Genomic DNA, 24032 nt, shown 5'->3' with positions numbered 1-24032 from the left:
CGTCTAACCACTATTGTGTGGAAAGCTAAATCAGTGTATGAAAGAAATTGGCCATGCAAGCTGAAGACAATCCAAAAGAATTTTATTGTTATGCTGCAAGTTAAAGAAAGAATGAATGTGAAAGAATAACTTTATTGAATGCAGATGGTACTCTAGTGTCAGAAGCTAATGAGACTGTTCAAACAACGAGTGCTCACTCTGCTAAGATACATGAAACAGGTGTATGTAACATGGTGCACAGTGCTACATTGGATGAAGAGTTAGAGGTTCAACAGCTGTTCAGCCAAAATGAGGCTGAACAGCTGTTACATAACCTGGATAAGAATTTCTTTATAAAGGACAGATGGAATATCTACCCGTTTGCTAGAGGAACGTAAAGTGGAATTGGCTAGATCCTTTACATGTTTGTATAACTTGAGTCTCAGCTCAGGAATGATATCACAGGTATGGAAGGAATGTATGATAGTTCTATTGTACAAGGGTGGTGTAAAAACTGGTGTAGCTAACCACACCCTATCAGTATCCCTGGTGTGGTAGCGAACTTTTTAGAGAAGTTGGTAAGAACTTCCATACAGAAATGGGGAGACAAACATGCTATACTCTGCATGGATTAACTAAAGAAAAGTCCTGTTTTAGCAAATTGCTCATATTTTATAGCAATGTTATGGCCAAGTTGGATAAAGGGAATGGATACATTATGATAATGTTGTATTTTTCTAAGGCATTTGACAGGATACTCAATTTTTGATAGGATACCCAACTCAATATCACCAGAGTTGAAGATCGGTATTATCAACATAAGAAGCCTGAATGGCAAAGAATTGGAGCTAGCTGAGGAATTGGATAAATTCCAGATTGACATAACAGAGGTGACTGAAACAAAAAAGACAAAAACTGGTGAGATCTTTCTGACCAATGAATGTAAAATGTTATATTCAGGTAATGACAATCAAGGAAAAGAAAGAGTAGTCAAAGTATTCAACACTAAATATGAGGCTAATCTTGAATGGTGGGCAATTTCAAGTAGTGATGTGCGTAAATATCAGAATGGGATAGTGGACTAAGGTATGATACCAAGGTAGAAGTGGAGGAATTTTTTGAGGTTTTAGAAAAAGCAAATGACACAATGAAAAAAGAAAATTGGTCCTTGTTGAGGATCTAAATAGCAGAGTGGAAAATGATTGTCAGACGTACAAAAATGTTTTGGGAAAATTTGGAGAAAAGAGCAAAGCTAATAATAATAGCAAATACCTGTTGGATTTCTGCTCAGGACATGGACTGGTTATTTGCAACACCATGTTCCAATATAAAAATGTACACAAATTCACATGGAGAGAAGAGGCAAGGAATAAGAAAAGTCTCATTCACTATGTTATTGTTGATTGTGATGTCTTCTCTTTTGTCTTGAGCAGGATAAAATTGAATTTCATATTGAAAAGAATAACATGTAAGAAAGTTTTAAGGTGAATAAAAGTTGAGCAGTTCTCAGATATGAACTGTAGACTTAAATACACAAACACTATTCAAGAAAAAATGAAAGAGTTTGAGAACAGGACCCAAACCTTGGGGATTCAGTAGCAAACCCTAAGAAAACACTGATTGATTCAGCCAGAGAAGCATGTGGTGAGGTTGTCTGCAAGGATAGAAAAATCAGAACTCCATGGTGGACACAGGAAGTTAAAGAGGAGGTGAAGGAAAAGAAGAAAGCATTTCAAAAGTTCCTGGTAAATAAGTAAGCTTGTGCTCTTAGAGAATACAGAGACAAATGTAAGAAAGCTAAACATTGTGTAAAACTAGCTAAACAAAAGTCATGGGAAGACTTTGGTAAGAACATAGAAAATAAATATTAAGAAGGTGGCAAGATATTCTGGCAGTTGTTGAAGAAGCTCTCAAATGGAAGAAAGTGTGCTGTAAAAGGAGTTAGAGATGATAAAGGTGACAGGAAAACAGGAGAAAAAGATATCCTTGAAGTATGGAATAATTACTTTGAAAAATTGCTAAATGAAACAATCAGTGACAGCACACTGACGGGCATACAATCATCAACACATATAAATACTTCAAGTAGAAAAAGCCATTAAAATCCTGAAATGTGGAAAGGCAGCTGGAGTAGATGATATTCGACCAGAAATGCCTAAGTATGGAGGTATAAAAGTCTTACAGAGGGTACATTGCATAGTTCAGAAGACATGGACAGAAGAACGAATTCCAGATGATTGGAGTAGAGCTCTCATACTACACATATATAAAAAGGAGAAAAAAACTGAATTTGAAAATTACAGAGGTATTTCCAGTGGTGAGCTATAAGGGGCTCGCAGAGGCTCGTGCAAGCACTTTGTTAAATTTTTCTCAAATTTGCGAGCCACTTGTTCTTCTTGTTTAATAATCTTGTAGAACTAGAAAATACCATCGTGGAATGTATACATGCTACTATAATTGCTACTTTAAATTCATATGGATTTTCTGATAACTATATAAAAAATCATTTCATTGCATTTTGTTCTCATGGAGCTAGTTGTTGCAATCAAACTTCTACAAAAATTTCCCAACATTGTGATTTGGCATTGCTTAGCTCATCGTTTACACTTAGAATTAAACGATTCGATAAAAAACATTAAAGAAATAAATCATTTTGAAATATTTATGGATAAATTATATGCTTTTTATCACCAATCACCAAAAAAAATCAACGAGAATTAAATACAATTGCAAAAGACCTTGGTATCAAAATTTTAAAGATCGGCCATGTGTGTTGGACCATGATAGGCAGCTTGCAGTTTATGAATGGTTCTTGCTGTGTGGAAAAATTTCCCAGCTTTATGCAAGCATCTTGCATTGAACGATAAATATAAGGCTTTTTAAACCGACTTCTCAATTTGGAATTTTTAAAAGATATTTTAAATGATTGATATCCTACAGGAATTATCACATCTGTCAGAAGTTCAACAAAGTCGTAATATAAGTATAAGGGCTAAGTTAGCCCCCCTTTTTTTTCTCGATGATGCAATCCCTTTGTTAAAATTTCCATAGCTCACCACTGGGTATTTCTCTTCTGAGTTTTCCTGGTAAGATTTATGCCAGTATACTTGAGAAACAGTTTGGAAGGATTGTGGAAAAAAAGCTTGGTGAAGAACAAGCTGGATTCAGGCCAAATAGAGGCTGTCAGGATCAAATTTTCACTTCATGGCAAATAGTTGAGAAATTATGGTAATATAACAAAGATCTGTATTAAAGTTTTGTAGATCTGGAAAAGCATATGACAAGGTGCCAAGAGAGAAGTTATTCAAAACACTGCAGTTGTATAGTGTCAGCAGGGCATTATATCAAGCAATACTTAGTCTTTATTTGAGTTGTAAGTCAGCAGTTAGAATTGAAGGAAGTACAGGAAGATGGTTTAATGTTAAATCTGGTATCAGACAAGGATGTATATTATCCCCTTTGTTATTCATTATAGGATCACATTATGAACGAAAGTGGTATTAAACCTGATATCAAAATGGGAGATATTAATCTCAGCTCTTTGCTTTATGCAGATGATGTTTTACTTCTAAATAAATCCACTACAGGTCTGCAAGATTCCCTGACTAAATTGAATAACTGTTATAATGGATATGGTATAAGGTCAACAATAACAAGACAAAGGCAATGAAAACAGGCAGAAGCATTGAAAATATAAACTACATTGTGAATGGAGAACCTATAGAACAAGTAAAACATTTCAGTAATTAGGCACTATTTTTAGTGAAGATGGTAAATTAAATATGGAAACAGAATCAACAAAGCTAGTATGGTAGGAAGTCAACTGAATAAATTTATATGGAATAAGAGAGAAATTAGTCAAAACACTAAATTAGCCATATGCAAGACAGTGTTCAAACCAATTTTAACTTATGTTTCTGAGAGATGGATTAGAAGTAAAACACTTGACCAAAAACTGGAGACCATAGATATGAGATTCCTGAGAAAGATTAGAGGCATAAACAGATGGCATCAATGGCAATACCATATTAAAAATGAGGATATTAGGAAAGAACTTGACATTGTCGGCATCCAGGTATGCGTTAACAGAGCTAATCTCAGGTGGTATTGGTCACCTATGGGTGAGGAAAGATTAGCAAAACAAGTGTTCTCTGCAGGTTGGCAGGAGAAAGAACCAGAGGAAGACCAAGATATAGCTGGATTGATATGGTAAAAAGTGCCTTAGAAGATAGAAATATAAGATCTGACAAAGTTGGAGTCTTGTTAGGTAACAGACTGATTTGGAGGAAAATTGTAGATAGGAAGTTAGTAATGATGTAAATTTTTCATGTGGTTCTATCATATCCTATACATCCCTTGAGGGTACATGCAAGAATTTGATGATGATGATTGATAGGATACCACACAAAAGGCTGTTGCATAACCAGTAGAATATGGAATTGTAATATAAACTCTTGACTTGGATCAGGGAGAAAAGTTGGTTGACAGACAGATATCAGAAAGTGGTATACAGTAGGTGTGAATCTGCCAATCTGCCAGATTTAAGAGGTGACCAGTGGTGTACCTCAGGGTTCAATCAACGAGCCATTATTGTTCGATCTGTATGTTAATGACATCAGGCAAGGTCTATCATCAGATGTGCAACTTTTGCCGATGATGTGAAGTGGGGGGGGGGGCACACTCAGGGATGCTACTGATATTCAGAAATTATAAAATGATTTGAATAGACTGGAAATTTGGTCAAACAAAAATGTCTTTCAAGTTTAATGTTAGCAAGTTTAAAGTTATGCACTTTGGCATGATTAGAGTTCCAGCAGTATATTATATTAGCATTATAGGCTGTCAGTTTAATGTTATGAAGTGTAAAATTATGCACTTTGATATGATTAGATTTCCAGCAGTATATTATATCAGCATTAGCAGGGTTATGCCACAAGAAACTGATGAGTCAAGGGTTCTTGGCATATTGGTCGATGGGAATTTGATGTTCAATGGTCATATAGCAAAAGTTGCAAATACAACTCAGAGGATAATTGTGATGTTGAAGAGAACCTTGAGATGTAAGGATAAGGAAATCATTTAGCCTCTCGGGTTCCAAGGGGATAAAGAAGCTGTGGAAAGAGTGCAAGAAGAGTTACAAAGATTATATCCGGATTATGGGATTTAGATTATGAAGACAGATTGAGAGTATGTGGATTGCAGACTCTGGTTAACAGGAGAAAAATGGCTAATATGATACAGGTCTATAAATTTTTGAATGGGTGTTATAAGATATCATCTGATGAAATTTTTTCTTATATGGGAGGTGGAGAGAGAGAGAACACAGGAGCATCTATGGAAGCTATGTTTGTTCACAGTAAAAAAAAGAGTAAGCACTAGGTTTTTCTCCCAGAGAGCAATGAGTGAGTGGAATAGTTTGCCTTTAGGGTTAGTGAGTGCATCTACTGTGAATGAATTTAAGGAAAGGTATGACAGCTGGTTTGGGTTTATAGCCTTCCTCGGTGAGTTCTTGAATCCCTGGAGTTCTCAGATAATAATAATAACCATACATTTACAACATTAAACTGACAATCATTATCCCTTGCCCACAATGCCAATTTATATAAACCATCCTGCAGGATATCTACATCACCTTTATCGTCTATTGCTCTCCCCAATTTTGCATCAACAGCAAACAACTAAATATCCCCTCTTAAATATTTCCCTATGTCATTGAAATACAAATTAAATAGTGTCCTAGTACTGAACTCTGAGGTACTCCACTGGTCACCATCATTCTCCTAGATTCTCCTCCACCATATACTACACTCTGGTGTTTGTCCATCAGCATCCCACCCATCCATGATACTAGCCTCATATTTATTCCCATCCTCTCCAGTTATTGTAATAGTTTTCCATGTGGTATTCTGTCAAATGCCTTGGCAAATTTGATCAGTATCATGGTGTAGCCATTACCTTTAGCCAATTCTGCTGTCATTATTCAAGAAAATTTGAAGCAGTTTGAAAACAAGAACTAAACCTTGGAGTCTCAGTGGCAAACTCTGAAGAAGACATTGATTGATTCAGCTGTTAAGATATGTTGTGAGTTTGACTGCAAAGATAGAAAAAGGAAGAATACCATCGTAGAGACAAGTTAAAGAAGCAGTCCTGAAAAAGAAGAAGAAATCATACCAAAAGTTCCTAGCATGTAAGTCCGCAGATGCCCTAAAAGAATATAGAGAAAAATGTAAGTGAGCAAAGCTATGTACAAAAGTAGCTAAACAAAAGTCATAGGAAATCTTTGGTATAAGTATGGAAAATAAAAATCTGGAAGGTGGCAAAATGCTCTGAAAGCTATTGAAGCTTAGAAACGGAAAAGATGATAATGGTATCAAAGATGATAATGGCGACATGAAAACTGAAGATAAGGATATCCTAGATGTTCGGAGTAATTACTTTGAAAGAGACAGTTAACCAAATCAAGCAGTGACAGAACTAAAAAATTTTAAAGAGGAATGCAAAGAGGAGTACATATCAATACCTGAGGTAGAAAAAAAAATGTTAAAAACTTGAAATGTGGAAAGCAGCTGAAATAGATGATATTTGACCAGAAATGCTTAAGTATGGATGCATAAAAGTTTTACAGTAGCTACAGCATATAATCCATAGGGCCTAGATAGAAGGACGAATTCAAAATGATTGGAGTAGAGCTCTCATAGCACCCATCCATAAAAACTGGAATAAAGTTGAATGTGAAAATTAGAGAGGAATTTCTCTACTAAGTGTTCTAGGTAAGATTTATGCAAGCATACTTGAAAAGAGGTTGAGAAAGATTGTGAAGTTCAGATTTTTCACTTTAACACAAATAGCTGAGAAATTGTTGGAATAAGACAACGATCTGTATTACTATTATAGGAGTGAATGGAACATTGTACAGAGCAATATAGTCTATATTTAAGTTTTCAGTCAGCAGTTACAATTGAAGGAAATACAGGAAGTTGGTTTAATGTAAAATCTGGGGTAAGACAAGGATGTATATTATTCCCTCCGTTATTTATCATCTCTATGGATCACATCATGAAAGAAACTGGCATTAGATCTGATATTAAAATTGGAGATGTCAAACTTAGCTCTTTGCTTTATGCAGATGATGTACTCCTAAACACATCTAGTGCAAGTCTTCAGGATTCTCTAACTAAAGTGAATAATAGCTGTAACAAATTTGGGATGAAACTCAGCAATAAAAATACCAAAACTATGAAAATGTGCAGAGCATAGAAAATTTCAGCTGCATTCTGAATAGATCCTATAGAACAAGTAAAATATTTCAGCTATTAAAGCACATTTTAGTGAACATGGCAGGTTAAATCTGGAAATAGACAACAAAATAAGGAGAGCTGGTGAATAAGGAATAAGGTAAGCTGAATAAATTTTATATGGAATAAGAGAGAAATTAGCCAAAACAAAAAACTAGCAGTATATAATAAATTAAAGATGCCAAGAAATTATATCCTTGGTTTAATCCTTTATCCAAATGTAAGCAAACATAGTTTGCATCTGAAGTATTTTCAGGACTGGGCAACTTGCCTTAGCATCCCACATTGCAAAGGACATATCTTTATGGACATGTATAATGCTATACATTACGGGAAGGGTCACTACCTAGACTGGTTTCAACCTTTCAGTCTCATCATCTCTCATTAAGACCTCAATAAAGGTAAAAACCGTTTTTTTAAGGAATACATATTAGGTCTAATATTCTAGTATATGCACACATTTTTTAATTTATGAAAACTATTTAGAGAAATAAGAGGGATTTGCTTAAGGAAAAAATTTTTCAGTGATTCCTAAACTGCATTCAATGTTTATTAAGTGCTAAGACTAACTGCTTAACCCAAATTTTTTACAAGTCACAACTGCAATTGTAAAGCTATATTTTAATTATCAAAAAAGTTAATTTGTATACAGGAAAACCTCACTTAACGTGATTAATTAATTCATAAATTAAGCACTAAGCAAAATCACATTAAGCGAATACAATAAACAATAGGAATAATTATAATTCATTCATCAGTTAGCATAAATTTGGAAAAATATTCTGCTATAAGCTATATTTAGAGGAAAAAATCATCAAAGTTAATAAAAATCAATTGCTTCAATTTCTATTTAATGTCTAAATATTTGATTGAGCTACTGTTTTACAAAATAAAATTAAGTAAAGATGTTTGAATTGTGCTCGACTTTTTCATCTTCTCATGCAATTTGCGATAGCTGGTGATCGCTTAATCAAAATTTCAGTGGACTTCAAAACTTCGTTCCATATCAAGATCAACACCAAACAAAAATTCCTTAGCATACTCAATGTAATTGAAAACTAGCTCAAGTTCTTTTGCACTCCTTATCTTCTTCATATACACGCTATTCTTCTAGTTGAAGGAAATCATTCTAGCTTAAATGTTCTGAATGGGAATCCAAACTTATTGGATTTTTTGTAAAGAATATAAGATTGATGTTCCTGTATTCTTTTTTCTATTGAACATCCAGTTTGTCCAAAATAGGAAAGCTGGCAGTCCCATGGAACTTGATATACACTAGGAAGAGACATAGTTGAAGAGTTTATCTTTAGACAATGGGAAATATATGGATAGTTTATTAATGGAAATATAAGTAACTACTAAATCATATTTCCTCAGAATTCTAGTAGCTACTTATAACCCCATTAATAAACTATCTACGTATTTCCCATTGTCTAAAGATAAACTCACAACTGTCTCTTCCTGGTGTATATCAAGTTCCATGGGACTGCCAGCTTTCCTACTTTGGACAAACTGGATGTTCAATAGAAAAAAGAATACAAAGAACATCAATCTTATATTCTTTACAACAAATCTGACAAGTTTAGATTGGTGCAATATGGAACAGAGGTAGACCACAACATTCTCTGGTCTAAAACTAGTCTTCTACACAGATGTCAGTATAAATTCGAACGCCTATTCAAAGAGGGTGCTGAGGCCTTACTTCACCCCCCCCCCCAACTTGAATTGGAATGACTGCCTATCCTTTTCAAAAATATGGAAAAGTTTGATCCAAATAACATTAATTTTATTTTTTAAATTAAGGTTTCAAGGTCTTCTCCCATTGACCTTATACCCTATCTATACTTTTGCTGATGATAGTATATTCAGTTCCAACTATTCAAGTAACCAACCTCGCAACACTCAAACATCCTAAGTTTTCAGATCTTCTACAATCAGAGTCCTAACACAGACCTCCATATCATTCTTCGGTATCGAGCTAATCAGCTATAGTGCTACCAATATGAAATTCTATGTTCTCTCACAAAAAACGCATCTTAGTTCACCACTTTTTTTTTTTTTTTTTTTTTTTTTTGCAATGATAATACACAGCTCACCAGTCAAGAGATCTCTCCCCATGGACTGAACTTTAACCCTTTATGGCACAAACAGTTCACATGTTTACATTCCTCAGCCTCCAGTGAATGAATGATAGTCGTGTGAATGAACATGTGCACTAGACATATTTAAATAGCTTTTGTAGCACGCACTTGCAACAAACAATATAGAATTTTATTTTAAATATGCAATGTATTTCATACAACTATACACGGACATCATCAGGGAGACAGGCCATTAACCCCATTCAAAACATGAATTACAATAATGAGACATAAATCATGCATATATTAACTCATGTCTCGGTCACAGCTAAAGTACATGATTACACCATTAGAGTTCAAAGGAACATCTGCAAAAAGTTGCATAGATAAAAAAAAATTCAAAATAATTATTAATTTTATAAAAATAAATAAATAAACAAAAAAAAAACTTATGGACAATTAATAATGATCACTTTCCAAAGCTTGGAAATTACCATGCAATCTGATTGGTTGAGGTTCAGATGATTTCAGAGTGTTTTTCATGTCTCAAAGAAAAGACGGTCACAATTTTGAACTTATCGGAATGAAGTTCTGTCTAATTCCAAAAAATTTGTTCCTAGTATCAACAGCATGAGAAGCAAGGTCAGACTTGTTAGATTCCAAAAATGAAATACAATCCTGATGTTCGATTCTAATAAAGGCAGAATGGCCAATCTGTCCAAATAGCAGAAGATGACATGAGGGACATGTATAGGACTCAAGGACGTGTATAGAATGAATTTATGAAAAATCCATGATATCTGTGCCATCGTTTCTTGAAGATAGGGTATTGAAATTATTTTCCCATCAAATTGTAGTCTGGTAGAAGGACAATAATTGTCAACAATTTTTTGAATTTATTTACTTATTTTATTTATTTTTATGGCAAAAGCAGCTACAGGTCAATGTCCAGACCAGAAAACCAATCTAGGACCTCATATGTCATCTCGTAGATGTCCTGGAGGCCACCACCATTAAATCGGTGCCTTGGGCAGTCATTCACAATATGAGTGATTGTCTGGGCCAGAGGGGAATGGTCACAATAAGGGTGGTCTGATAGTCTCCATTTATGCAGTAAGTAGCCATGTCTGCGCTGGTTAGTTCTGATCCTGTTGATAGATGACCAAATCTTCCTAGGAAGGGCAAAATCAGGCTGAAGAGCACAGGGATCTTCAACCAGGAAACCATTTGATGGAAGATTGTTGGACCAGCGTTCTCTCCACATATTAGGTGTTGATGGTAAGCAGCTAAAGAGAGTTCATCCATGGACCAGAAAGAGTTTTGTAATTTGTAACAAAAGACGAATTCTAGGTGGATTTATGACAGTCTGGTGCAGGGGCAGGAGTGGGTTCCTCATTACTTTATTAAATACTTTAATCTAGGCTTGTCTTCTCCATATATTTGGTGGAGGAATGTTAGATAGGACAGGCAGCCAGGGAAGAGGGATGCTTCTCAGTGTCCTACTAATTGTGCACATGGTAGAGTTTAGCTGGGTGCATAATGTTAGTGTGCACTTCTTTCCCAGACAGAAGCACAGTATTCTGCTGCACAGAATGCAAGGGCTAGTGCAGATGACCTTAAGACATCAGCACCATAACCCCAGGTTGTTCCAGCAAACCGTGAGATGATATTATTTCTCGTTTTAACTTTATTGGACAAGTTGGTGATGTGCCTTTTACAGGTTAGGCTTCTGTCCAGGCTCATTCCAAGGTATTTCAGGTGAGGCTCATGTTCTACCATTTGTCACAGAAAGATAGGTTGAGGTGTTGATTTGCCTCTTCATTGTTCAGGTGGAATGCTGTGAACACAGTTTTTGTTGGATTTGACTTCAGGTACCACTGCTTGAAGTACACTTCCAGGATGTTCAGGTCTATGTTCAAGGTTGTTTCCAGGTTGGCAAAGGAGGTAAACTGATGTACGATAGTGAGATCATCAGCATATACATACTTACTTGAGATAGTATGTAGTAAGTCACACATGTAGATGCTAAATAGTAAAGGGGATAACACAGAGCCCTGTGGAAGACCACTGTAGAGGAATCTGGGCCTGCTCTTTTTTCCACCAATATGAACCTGGATCTTTCTTTTGGACAGAATGGATTCAAAAAACTGGAAAGTTATTTGCACCTTATGATACTGCTTAGCTTTAGGAGGAGGTCCATGATCCAGACTGTGTCATAAGCTGATGTTAGGTCAATGAAAACGACTCCAGATTAAGTTTCTTCCGGAAGCCTGCTTCAATTTGTGTTGTCAGGGCCAGGACCTGATCACAGCAACTTCTTCCCGGCCTCAAGCCATCGTGTTCAATCGTGAGTGCTCTTTCGATAAGTGGTGAAATTCTTTTAAGGAGAATTCATTCAAAGAGCTTAAAGGTGGAGCAAAGCAAGGAGAGAGGTCAGATTTTTGACATTTGGATCTTTTCCTGGTTTGGGCACAGCAATTATTTTGGCTTCCTGCCACAGTTTTGGAAGTTTTCCAGTTGTTATAATATTTGAGAAAAGGGCAGCCAGCCATGTTTGACCTCGTTGGCTGAGATGTTTTAGAAACTTGGGGAGGATACCATCCACTCCTGCAGCCTTGCCATTTTGGTGAGTTTTAAGGCTTCCTGCACCTCTTCAGGAGAAACTAGCCGTATAAGTTCAGGAAGCTCAGTTGGCTATCTTCAGATTTTTTTCTGATGGAAGATTGCACAGTTATTTTCTTGGTGGGACTTATCTTGGAGGTTTTCAGTAAATGATTAGCCATTTGATCAGGAGTTATCTCTGGTGGTTTATATGTTGTTGGTTCTACCCCCCCACCCAATTTTCTCAGAAATAATGACCAAAATATTTGGTCTTTATTCTTTTGATAGTTTTAAGAAGACTTCTTTTTTCTCTCATCATTTGTAGAACTTCTGCATTCATTTTCTTCTAAGTCTATGATACCTTCATATCTGTTCTTAAAATCCACATCTCAAAAGCTTTAATTTTATCTTCTGCTTCCTTTCGTACTGTCCATGTCTCATACAATAGTATTGACCATATATAGCATTTTGTCAACCTTATCCTCATTTTTTATGCTCAGATCCCTAGATGTCAAGACATTTTGTATTGTGTTGAATTTCTCTCTAGCTATTTTAACTCGTTTTATTTCTCTTGTGCTTGTTCCCTTGAACTCTAATGGTGTGTGTGTAAAAATAATCATAACTTAAAATTATGAATCTTTTTATAATTGTTTCTCTATGTATATTATTAATTTTGGTTTCATAACGCATATGATCAGCACTTGCAATGTGCCTGATGTTGATACGTTAAAATGAAATGTAAGGCATTTGAGATTTAACGTACTTACTAAATTCTGATAGCTTTAATAATTTCAATCTTCTTTATCTGAATTCACAATTTTTAAGTGTTGAGATATCTTCTGTTCTTCGTTAGCATAAAGATTCTCTTTATACTAATGAAGATGTGTCAGCCATTACTACTTAACTTGTCACTTGACATTTAAATAAAATAAAAATTTAAAGTAAATAAATTTAAGATACTGGAGTAGACATTCTAATTCAATGTTTGAAGAAACATTATATGAAATAAAGTATGCCAAGAATTTTATTATATTAAAAAAAAGATTCCCTAGAAGTGAAGTAGTAGTTCTGTATTTTAAAGCAAAGGCCTAACAAAGAAAGTAACTCTAATGAACACTTGCTGTTTGTAAAATTTTGTTGTGAAAACAAAGTGTTCGGTCTGATAGACATGATTAAGTATTGGTTAAACAACCCAATAATAGAATGAGTCAGAGAATGAATGATTTTATTTTTTTAAGATAAGAGAATCTCTGAAGTATAGACCTATTTTAAAAGGCCTTGGATCCTATTAGTTTTGTAATTATTTAATTTTATTTCAAATATATATAATGTTTTAGTTTCATTAAATGCATATAGTGGTAACCCTCATATAACACAGTACTTATACAACGCAGTTTCGATATAACGCGGTCTACAAATTGTAGTAACCCTTGTTGAATGCGGTTTCGATATAAGATGGTCTACAAACTGTAATAACCCTTTATCTTTCATATATTTTTCAATGTGCGACTTAAAAATCAAATTTTATCTTCGTTAAATTTGCGTCTGCCCATATCGTGCATGTAGTTAAAAGTAGCCAATTTATATTAAGCTATATAAATATACTGTTTACCATATAAAGTATTTATTGTTGAAAATTGTCTTCATTTTCCACCAGGAAAGAACATTAAAAATCATAAGTGTGTTAATCTCAAGCTGAGCACTTTATTTTTTGGTGAGTTACCTACAATATGTAATGCTTTTTTTATGTAAAAAATTATTTTTATAGTAATGGTCACTTTTGCGATATACGCGTTTGTTAATAGGAATAAACCCACCCACTGTAAACTGTCAAGGTAACAATTGAACAAGACTGAAGATACATTCAGTTTTGATCAGCACATGAGACTCAACCTTCGTGAACTTCTTCATAAGTGCTCCAGTCTTTTCAATAGTGAATTAATTGATGGGGAAATAGATTTAAATGAGGAGGAACTGGTACAATTAATAGATGACGTCGAACCAAAAGGAGGAGAAAGTTCTGCCGGAGATTCTGATTGTGATGAATCCATTAAAGAATTCAGTTTAAAGAAATTAGCAGAAGGATTGGACTTGGCAAAAAAGTTATTTTATGAATAATGATCTTTCAATGGAGTGCTCCGGAAAATTCACAAGACAATTGGATATTTGTTTAGCTCTGTATTATGAACTTAATAAAAAAAATTGCAGCACAGTGGTAAGCAAGGTCTTATTACTGACCTCTTGATAACTAAACCAGCCAAAGTATGCAATGAGAATTATACTAATGATGTCCAAGAGATTTCAAGTGATGACGACGTCCGGCCACTCATAAAGAAAGAACATTACGAAATGTTAGTTTTGAAGAGAGTGATGTCGATTAAAATATAGACTTTATTTTATTTTGCCTAAAACATTTATATATTATGTGCAATGAAGTTGACGTACAATTTATAATTTTTTACTACGTATTTGTTTCATAGTTTATGTTTTCTAACTTACATGAATTACCTGAATTAAATAAACATATATTTTTGTTGGATGTGTCATTGTTTATATAATCTTAAAAAAAAAAAAAAAAAAAAAAAAACGATTTCGGAACCTAACCCTACTTTCCTATGTGATCCAAGTCTTGCATAACGTGATTTATATAATGCGCCATTTTTGTGGACCCTAACATCTGCGTTATACGAGGGTTACCTGTATCTTTATTTGGTCTCAAGTCAATAATTTTCCACATTCTAAAAGAAAGAGAATTAAATTACACCAACTACATTGAACTTTGTGTAATTACTTAACAATCAGTGAAAAAAAACAATCTCTTTAGAGAGATATAACATAAATTGGCACAACTGACAGATTTTCTAAAATAACTGGAACAGCTGAAGCTAATGGCATGATCAATAAAAAATAACAATAAATATAATATAATATAAATAAGATTAATTTTACAATCATGCTCGATATTCATGACAACGGCAATACTGCCTCTGAAATTAATTAATCATTTCGATTTTTTTTAAATATCTACGCAACTTTTTTTTGTAATTGTTCCCTTGAACTCTAATGGTATATGTACTTCAGCTGCAACTGAGACATGAACTAATTAATATGAATGATTTATGACTCATTGTGATTTGTGTTTTGAATATAGTTAACAGTCTGTCTTCCTGGTGATGTTTACATGAAGCTGGATGAAATATATTGCAGTTTTTGAATAAAAATTCTATATTATTTGTTACATGTGCAAGCCATGAAAGTGATTTAAATAGTGAAATTAGTTTTTGTAAATAAAAAAAGCAGACTGATGGGCTCAAACTGCTTAGCTTTATTTGTCCAATAACTAAGCAAATTTACTAATGGAATATATTCAAGAAGATGAGTATAGTATCTGAAGTGTTCATCATTGTATTCAATGGCTTAGGCAATCCTCATATATTCTTTATTAGATGAGTGACATTTGCTCAGCAGTTTTACATGCTTTGAATTTTTTTAAAGTTAATAATGGATCAGATATATATATATATATATATATATATATATATATATATATATGTATGTATAGTTTTGAATTTTTGTAAGCTAATCATGGATCAGAGATATATAGAACTATGGGATATCAAATGGCACTGAGAAATGCATACCATTTAACAATCTTCTTACTGTTAACACATGCTGAAACAAATGACAAGAGGTCATAGTCTTGATCTCATATTTTACATCTGTAGCACAGTTTCACATTTTTTTTTTTTTTTTAATACATAGTAAACTAATATTTTTCATATGCATAGTAAACTAATATTTTTCATATGCATAGTAAACTAATATTTTTTTTTCAATCACTTAAACAGATATTTTGAAAATAATAACTCAGTCTATTTTCAAGGAAAATGGAAAAGGATAGTTTAAGACAAAGTAAGAATGCACAACAATTTGACCAAACATTTAAGGCACTGCCTTCTCTGCATGCCGCTTATGAATAAATATGAGCACAGTACATAACAGAGTTTAAAGATAATAGGCCATGTTAAAAAAAAGCCATTTTGGCTCAAAGGACAATGAATATAGGATCTTAGAATGTTAAAGCATCTCCCCAGAAGCAATTTTAGACATGAATGCCTGTTCAAGGAGACTTCCAAAGCCCTAATACATCAACTTAATGTTAAGTTAATCTGAATGATGGTTTATCCATGCTGAAAGTGTCAGAAATTATCAGTGATTCTAAGCAGATATTATCAATTAGTTCTTCACCACAATTAAATTACCTCCTTGAAAAATGACAATATGTAAGATCTTTCCCAGAATTAGACTTAAGTCTTCAGGAACTCATTCTTAGTATATAATGGCTGGCCATAGTTTATACCTAACCAATGAACATCCAGAGGAGAAACTGTACATTAATGATCAGACTGTTCTTTCTCAGACTCTTAATGTCCAGCTTTTAGACAGTTTTATGAATCTTCAAACAACAAAAAAATTAAGCTGAAACAGAACTTTCACTTTTTGGTTCACAAACCAAGACCTTTCTTTAACAATTCTCCTACTGAGAAATGCACAATAAATGCTTTGAATTTCAGAAAAGCCAAAGATGTCTATTGAACAGAAGTAGCAATGGACTGCAAGGTCTCTAAATTTTCTCCATAACTATGGGATATCAAATGGCACTGAGAAATGCATACCATTTAACAATCTTCTTACTGTTAACACCTGCTGAAACAAATGACAAGAGGTCATAGTCTTGATCTCATATTTTACATCTGTAGCACAGTTTCACATTTTTTTTTTTTTTTTAACGACAAGAGTAGTGTAGGAGTGAATACTTGTTTTGCAGATTTTATGTCACTTTTTGCACATATACAAAATAAATTTACAGTTCTTACACTTAGGAAGCAATTAATTTCAGGCAAATAAAATCATGTATTTTGCCTATTGTGCAAGAACAGCACCATACCAAACTACAACCCACAGTCACCTTTAAATGTACACCAATTAAGAGAAAGCAAATACTAAAATCAAAACTATCTGTTCTCACTCTTTATAGCAGTGTGATCATGGCAATGCGTGTGTCCTGGAGAGTGTTGACCATGAACTCCACGCTGCAGAACAAAATATCTTTTCTTAGGTAAACTGTGATAGAACTGGACAGCACTTAAAATTATGCTAAAATTAACCTGCTTTTGTTTAAATGAAAATTTCAGTACTGTACACAGATATCTGTGTTCAGTACTGAACACAGTGTAGATGGTAGTGTTCTGCACAATATATGTTTAATTAATATTTACTTGACTACAGAACACAAATCAATACTTTATGAATCTTTCACTGTCATAATTTTAGCTATGATATGAAAATTACTTTGGCTCTGTCAGCCATCAGAGAGGCTTCATATGCAGCATCCTGTTCTCTTTTTACTTGTTCCCTGGCTTCTCTTTCTTCCTACAGCAAGGGGGAAAAGGTAAAAACACTTAAAAAATTAACAAATACAACTTTAATATTTCTATACAAGTACTTAATACTTAGTACTTATAACAAAGACTTTTGCTATATCCATGATAATAGATGCAAGAATATCAGCTTATTTCCTAAACCAAATTTATCCTTAGTGCAAAATAATATTTAATAACACAAAATTTCACCTGCATTCACAACTACCACATAATTCAACATTTCTGCACAGTATATATATATATTAACAAAATTCCTACATTTAATCAACAAAGACACTTGGCATCCAAATGACCCAAAAAAGTTAAGAATCTCTACCTGCAAAGGATGGAAATAGGTTATGATGCTTATATTCTGCAAATCAAATTCAAAGCTAACAACTGCTATTCAAAGCAAAAAATAGTAATAACAATTACAGGTTTACAAAAAACCAGCATTTATAATCTTGAAAAAACCTCAGACTGAACTGTGAGATGAAGATAAGAAATTATGACAGAGGTTTCTTTTGTTATTTTATTCTCTTACTTTTAATTTCATTTTTCATGAAATTTTATTGCACTTCTTTTCTTCAAAAGGTGTTTAGGAAGAAAAAAAGCTAGTGTGGAAAGTAAGAGAAAACCTGCAATATCACAGGAAAAATGACTGCTCTGATGCTGTTCTTTACTTCCCACTTCAATAATGGAAAGAGATAGATAAGTGTTCAGCTAGAAGAAAGTGTTTCCTCCTGTGTTTAAGAAGAAGAGGTTATTACTGTCAGATCAGACAAGTGCTCCACAACTCTCATCCTAATATGTATCTGCACTACCCCATAGTGTGTTATGGCCATTAGATTCTCCAGCATAGGAATGGTATTTGCAAAATCATCAAGATTATCATCCAAGGATATATATCTTAGAGAGGAATAGGGCAATATTAAGTGGCACTTCATTAAGAAGACTTTCATAAAAAGAAAATGACAGTGCAGATTCAGATCAGTTTTTATACATATGAGAGTTGATGTAGAAGTTGTATGCTTGCAATGCTTGTAGTGTGTGAGCTTGTATATTTCAGTTTTCATATAAAGTCTGTCTTTAAACTTAGAGTGAGATATACTGAAGGACACTGAAAGCAAGATCACTGCTGCTTTGTCTATGAATGAATTAAATTTTGATTTTAGTCATTTTGTAAAATGTGAGGTGTGCTACATGCATTTGTTGGATTATGAGGTTAAGTTATGGATTTATAAGGGGGGAGGGAGGGAGCGTGTGTGTGTAAAGTTCAACTTGAATGCAGAGTTGATGGGTGGTGATGCAAGCAGTAACTGTGGGTGATAGTAATCAGAATTTAACAATAAAAAGTGCTCATCTGATGGCAAAAAGAAATACTGTGAAATAGCAGAGAGTGAGTAATCAGAAAGTTATGAAAAAGAGGGCAAGTGATCTGTTGAGACAAGCAACCAACGATAGCATGCCTGATGAAAGCAATATGAGTGTAATGAACATCAGGAATAGTGAATGTAGTACAAATGTGGTGAATGACAGAGAGCAGAGAGTAGTAAGACAGAAGAAAATGCAAAAGATGGTGGAATAGTGTATAAGAATGCAGGATGAATCGTAATGCAGGTAGCATGAAAGATATGCATATGAGTGAGGATATTAGAAAAAAAAATTGTTAATGCTGATGAATGACCTACAATGTGTGTGCAGGGTGATATTGAACATCTAGAGAAGAGACTAGAAGATGGAGGTGCAAGAAGGAATGTGCCAATGGCAGATGAGTCAAAGATGAAAGACTGTAGTGGAATGGTGAAAGTAGTGTACATAGACTCTATGGTGAAAGATGTGAAAATGGAGGAGTCAAAAGTCTGTCTGAGAGGCGCAACAAGAAGAAGAGTAACTGAGCCTGTGAAGAGGAAAGAAAATGAAGGAGTTGACTATGCAGGTAAGAACAAATTATTGGCAAGAAGTATAAATGAGGTAGCATAGAATTTGTGAATGTTGCTAGAGACATTGTAGCTGAAGAGTGAAAAGGAGAATTATGAGTGGGTTGTCAAAATTATAGTAGAAAGCCAAAGAGCAGAGCAAAAATGATGAGTGGTATGATAGCTAGAATGTGCAGGAAGAGAGGACTTGATTATATGGATGAATGGGATAAATTTGAAGGTAGGAGAAGGCTGTTTGCTGAAGATGATATGCATTTCAATGAGAGCAGTAGCATGAACCTGGGTAGATTGTTGATTAGAGGAGAAGAGTGTATAATCAGTCATGGAAGCAAAAACTAGATGGTGGGACAGATAGCTTGCATCAAGAATCTCTGCCTATATTTATGCATGCAATAAATGCATCTTAATGTGATTCAAAAACAATAGCAGAATACTTGCCTCCTAGTCAAATGGGAGCCATGCCTTCTTGTCCCTTGATAAGGGCCATCGATGCAACTAGAAAGCTGTTCTTCTACCTCTTTTATCCAGATGGCTACACTGTTGTACTCCCAAAAATAAAGCTTGCCCTCCTATCATTACTCTCCCCCCCCAACTCCTACACAAATAGGCAAATCATTTCCCACCATACCAGAATCTAACTCTTCCAGTTCTGATGACCTCTCTCCACTTGTAATCAAGAATTATGGTCCAGAATTCATACACAAAAGCATAGGTGTTGTTCATTATCCATAATAAAGCTTAACGTATAATTAAACCAAGACGAAAAAAATATGTTTATTAAACTCACTAATATTTCACGTTTTCTACCTAGCATCATCAGAGCACATTGAAACTGTGACAGGCACACAGCATTAAATCAAGTAACTGTAGAAACAATTTAAATTGTAACTGACACCTAATGTCCTTATGTGGCCCTCCATGGTTAAGATAACTACAAAGTTAATTCAGAGAAGTCCAATTATAGAAGTCCGAAGGTCTTAAAATGACAGTCTCCCATATCTTTGGAAAATTAATGCAACCATATTTGCTGAAGTTGGGAGAGTACTTCATAGCTGATGCTGATTCTAAGAATAGCCTCTCATACCTGTAACGACTTCTATGTAATAAAGATGTTTTTCACCATCTGATCCTACATGAAGGAATATCCAGAGCATGCTCTGCTAATCCTAATTTGCATACAGATGATCTTGGATATAATTTCTATGTTCTTCAAGACATATGTTAACTGATCTACCAGTCTGTCTAAAGTAGACTAATTTGAAGGCACAAGGAACATTATATACTCCTAGATGTTCAAGAGGATGTAATTGATCTTCAGGAGAATGTATAAAAGTAGCTAGTTGAATGAAAAGTTTGAAAGTGGTATGGAGATCATATTTGCAAAGAACTTAAGCAATTTTTTTCTGATGTACCCTTAATATATGTACCTGCAATAGACAGGTACATATATTAAGGGTATATCCCTCCTACATCCAATACACAGGATCACAGGAAGTAGGAGGGATGGATATATGTAATATTTTACCTATTTTATATGGGCTGTAGCCATGGTTAAAAAAGGTGCTGCAAAGGTCCCTAACGAACAAACTATCACACTACTACTCTTCCCAACAGTATGGCAGCCTCAAAACTCTTACTCACCGAGCCTGGGTTATTTGTTAAAATGACATGGCCCTTGAAACTTAGCTTAGGGACCTTTGCAAAAAGATCTCATATACAGCAATAATCACCAAGCACAGAGTGAGGAACCCACATGTCACTGACAAAATCTTTATGACATGCAGCAGCTATTTTGATAAACATAAGAAATACTAGAGCAATGACAGCTAGGGAGCTGAGAAGGAAATCTTAGCACAGAGAGAGGAAAATTCAAAGTTAGAGAATAATATGGATCCAGAATTTCCATAAATTTAAGGAATAAAACATAGGTTTTATTTAAGAAGTGCACAGAAAAGTGTACAGTTTATTAACAGTAATTGATATATGCTGATAATTTCAAGGTATTTCTTATAGGAATCTGTTCATTTAATGAAATAAAGGAAGTTGATAATTCCTACCATTACTGGAATAGAAGAAACTAACATATGTTCTTCCATTATGCTATGCAAGAACTTGCATTTTTCATTCTGAATGGAAGAATTGCCGTTTGTAAATTCTCTCAACCATTGGAATGGCAGCTACAAAAAATCTTGGAACTGAGAATGCAGTACAGACATTTGATATAATTTATCTGCTCTGTCTAGCCCACACTCAAAGAACTAACTCTTGAAAGTTTACTTGAAAGTTAATTATAGTTTGATGGATTAGTATGAAGTTATATCTTAGCCTATATATTTTTTCATTATGAGTTTAATTTTTAGTGGAGCTCAACACAGATTCATCTTTTATTTGTGTGTACAATTAAAATTAGAGAAAAAGAGTGAAGCTTAACATTTTTAATTTACTATATAATGAGTTTTCTTATGTTCACTAGATGAGTTATTTATGAAATTACTAAATAATATTAATGATTATTAAATTACTTAGGGAATTTATAAAGTAAACTGGAATATAAATTAAAATAAATTAATATATATTAAAGTTTATTTTAATTTATATTCCAGTTTACTCCTAAGAGGTTCTTTATACTAACTGCTATTTTAGCATTTTAATTAAGATATATACATATTCTCAAAAGTTTCCTGAACTGAAGAAATAAATGTTTCTTATTATTGAATTTAACTATAGTCTCATAATTCCACTTTGCACAGTTTATAATTGCATTTAAATGTATTCATTTTAGGTTCTTAACAGTAGTATATTTTACAAGTTTTTTTTTATATTTTGAGAGAAATATTTCTTGGTTAACATCTGTTTATTAATTCACCCAATTTAAATCTTGACTCTTAATTCACAAATACAGAATTTAAATTAGTAAGATTTAAACTGGCATTGTAAATTAATAATGGAACATGTATGGATCACAGTAATAACTTTAATTAAATAATGGTACAAATATTTCATGCTGAAAGGAACGGTACAGCCTCAGTGTAGAACAAACAGTTTAAAGGACTGGAATACAAAATAGAGAACAGTCAGTGGATCACCAAATAAATTGTTGCCGAGTGCCAGAAGATTAATTACTAAATTATTATTAAATAATTCTTTAAAGATAATAATTTTATTGATGGTTGCATAAAATAAGAGTCTCCCAAACTTTTGGGAGAGGGAGACAGTCATTTCGATTTAAATTCGGCCAATGTAAGAGGGCTTCACAACTTTCTTTAAAAAGGCGTTCATATTTATACCTGCATCTGTGGAGAAGACAAGCTTTATCTCACTGGATATTATGATTAATGTTATGTGTTGTGCTAGACCAGACTTATGAGGTTTCATGTATTCGATATAATATTGATGTTCCTTCATTCTTTTTTCCACAGAACAGCCTGTTTGTCCAAAATAAGATACATTGCATTCACATGGTATCTGGTAAACACCAGCCAATGATAGAGGTGACAGTTTTTCTTTTGTAGAAGGCAACAAGTGAGAAATTTTGTTGATAGGAAAATATGTGGGAATAAGATGACACTTCTTCAAAATTCTGCCTATAGGTTCTAAGATGCTTGAAATGTAAGGGATTGGAACTCTCCAGTCTGTTGAAGAATCCTGAGGTGTTAGAACATAGGGTCAATTATCTTCTGGATTTGAAAAGTTCTTGTTGTAAGCTTAATGGAGAGAAGCACACTTTATGTGCTCTGTTAATTAAAGATTTGATAATGCCAATTTTTTGAGAGATGTGATGAACACACTTTTGATGAATGTATCTGCCAGTAAAAGTAGGTTTTCGATAGACACTTGTAGACAAAGTACCAGAGGATGTGCATGTAAGGAGGATGTCCAAGAATGGTAAACTACCAGATTTTTCTTATTCCATGGTGAACTGAATGCATGGGTGAAGGCTATTTATCTGTTGCAGAAATGTGGTAAGTTCCTCTTCAGCATGTGGCCAAATAGCAAAAACATCATTGACATAACAAAGCCAAAGAGAGGGCTGAGGATGAATAGATGAAAACAAGGTGTCTTCTAGATGTTTCAAAAAATAGTTTGCCAAAGGTGGAGACAGAGGGATACCCATGGCAGTACCTTCAACATGTTTGTAGATCTTGTTTTTCCAGCTGAAATAACCTGAATGTATAACGAATTCAAAAATCTTTGCAATATCCGGAGGGTAATCATCATATAGTAAGTTGACCGTATCAGCCAATGGAATATTGGTAAAAAGGGAAACAATATCAAAACTGACTAATAAGTCAGACTCTTTGATTTGAACATCCTTGATTTTTTCAAGAAAATGTGTAGAATTTTTGATGTACGATCTAGAATGTCCAGTAAGGGCAGTTAATGAATGTGACAAAAATTTAGCAATTCGATAAGTGGGAGAGTGAATACAATTCACGATAAGTCTTGCTGGATAACCTTCTTTATGGATTTTTGGGAGGCCATATAAGCGAGGAGTTTTTCCAAAATGAGTGCACACTTTATCCACGAAGTTTTGAATCCCAACTGATAACTTCATCAAGCAACTTATTTAATTGTTTAATTTGCGAATTTGTAGGATTATGATTGATTTCTTGATAAGTGGAGGTATCTTGTAAAATTCTCTACGAATCCTCTTCCCCCATTGGCACATCCTTGGGTTTATTGCACCTGTAGCAAACCTTATATTGGGGAAAC

The 24032-nt window shown here is 34.0% G+C and overlaps 1 protein-coding gene across 1 annotated transcript in view; it reads right to left on the bottom strand.

The window, feature by feature from the left end:
• casp (Fas associated factor casp) overlaps positions 1–24032 on the bottom strand; it is a 439916-nt gene that overhangs the window by 87613 nt on the left and 328271 nt on the right. The window contains exon 15 of the mRNA XM_090414528.1: positions 17309–17389. Coding sequence (XP_090270654.1) covers positions 17309–17389 — 81 coding nt within the window. The remainder of the gene's footprint in view (positions 1–17308; positions 17390–24032) is intronic.

This window comes from Typopeltis vanoorti, chromosome 25 (genome assembly GCF_054136105.1).
Source record: "Typopeltis vanoorti isolate ZY-2024b chromosome 25, IOZ_Tvanoo_1.0, whole genome shotgun sequence".
NCBI lineage: Eukaryota > Metazoa > Arthropoda > Arachnida > Uropygi > Thelyphonidae > Typopeltis > Typopeltis vanoorti.
The sequence above is the reverse complement of the archived record's forward strand: the minus strand, read 5'-3'. Positions and strand labels throughout refer to the sequence as shown.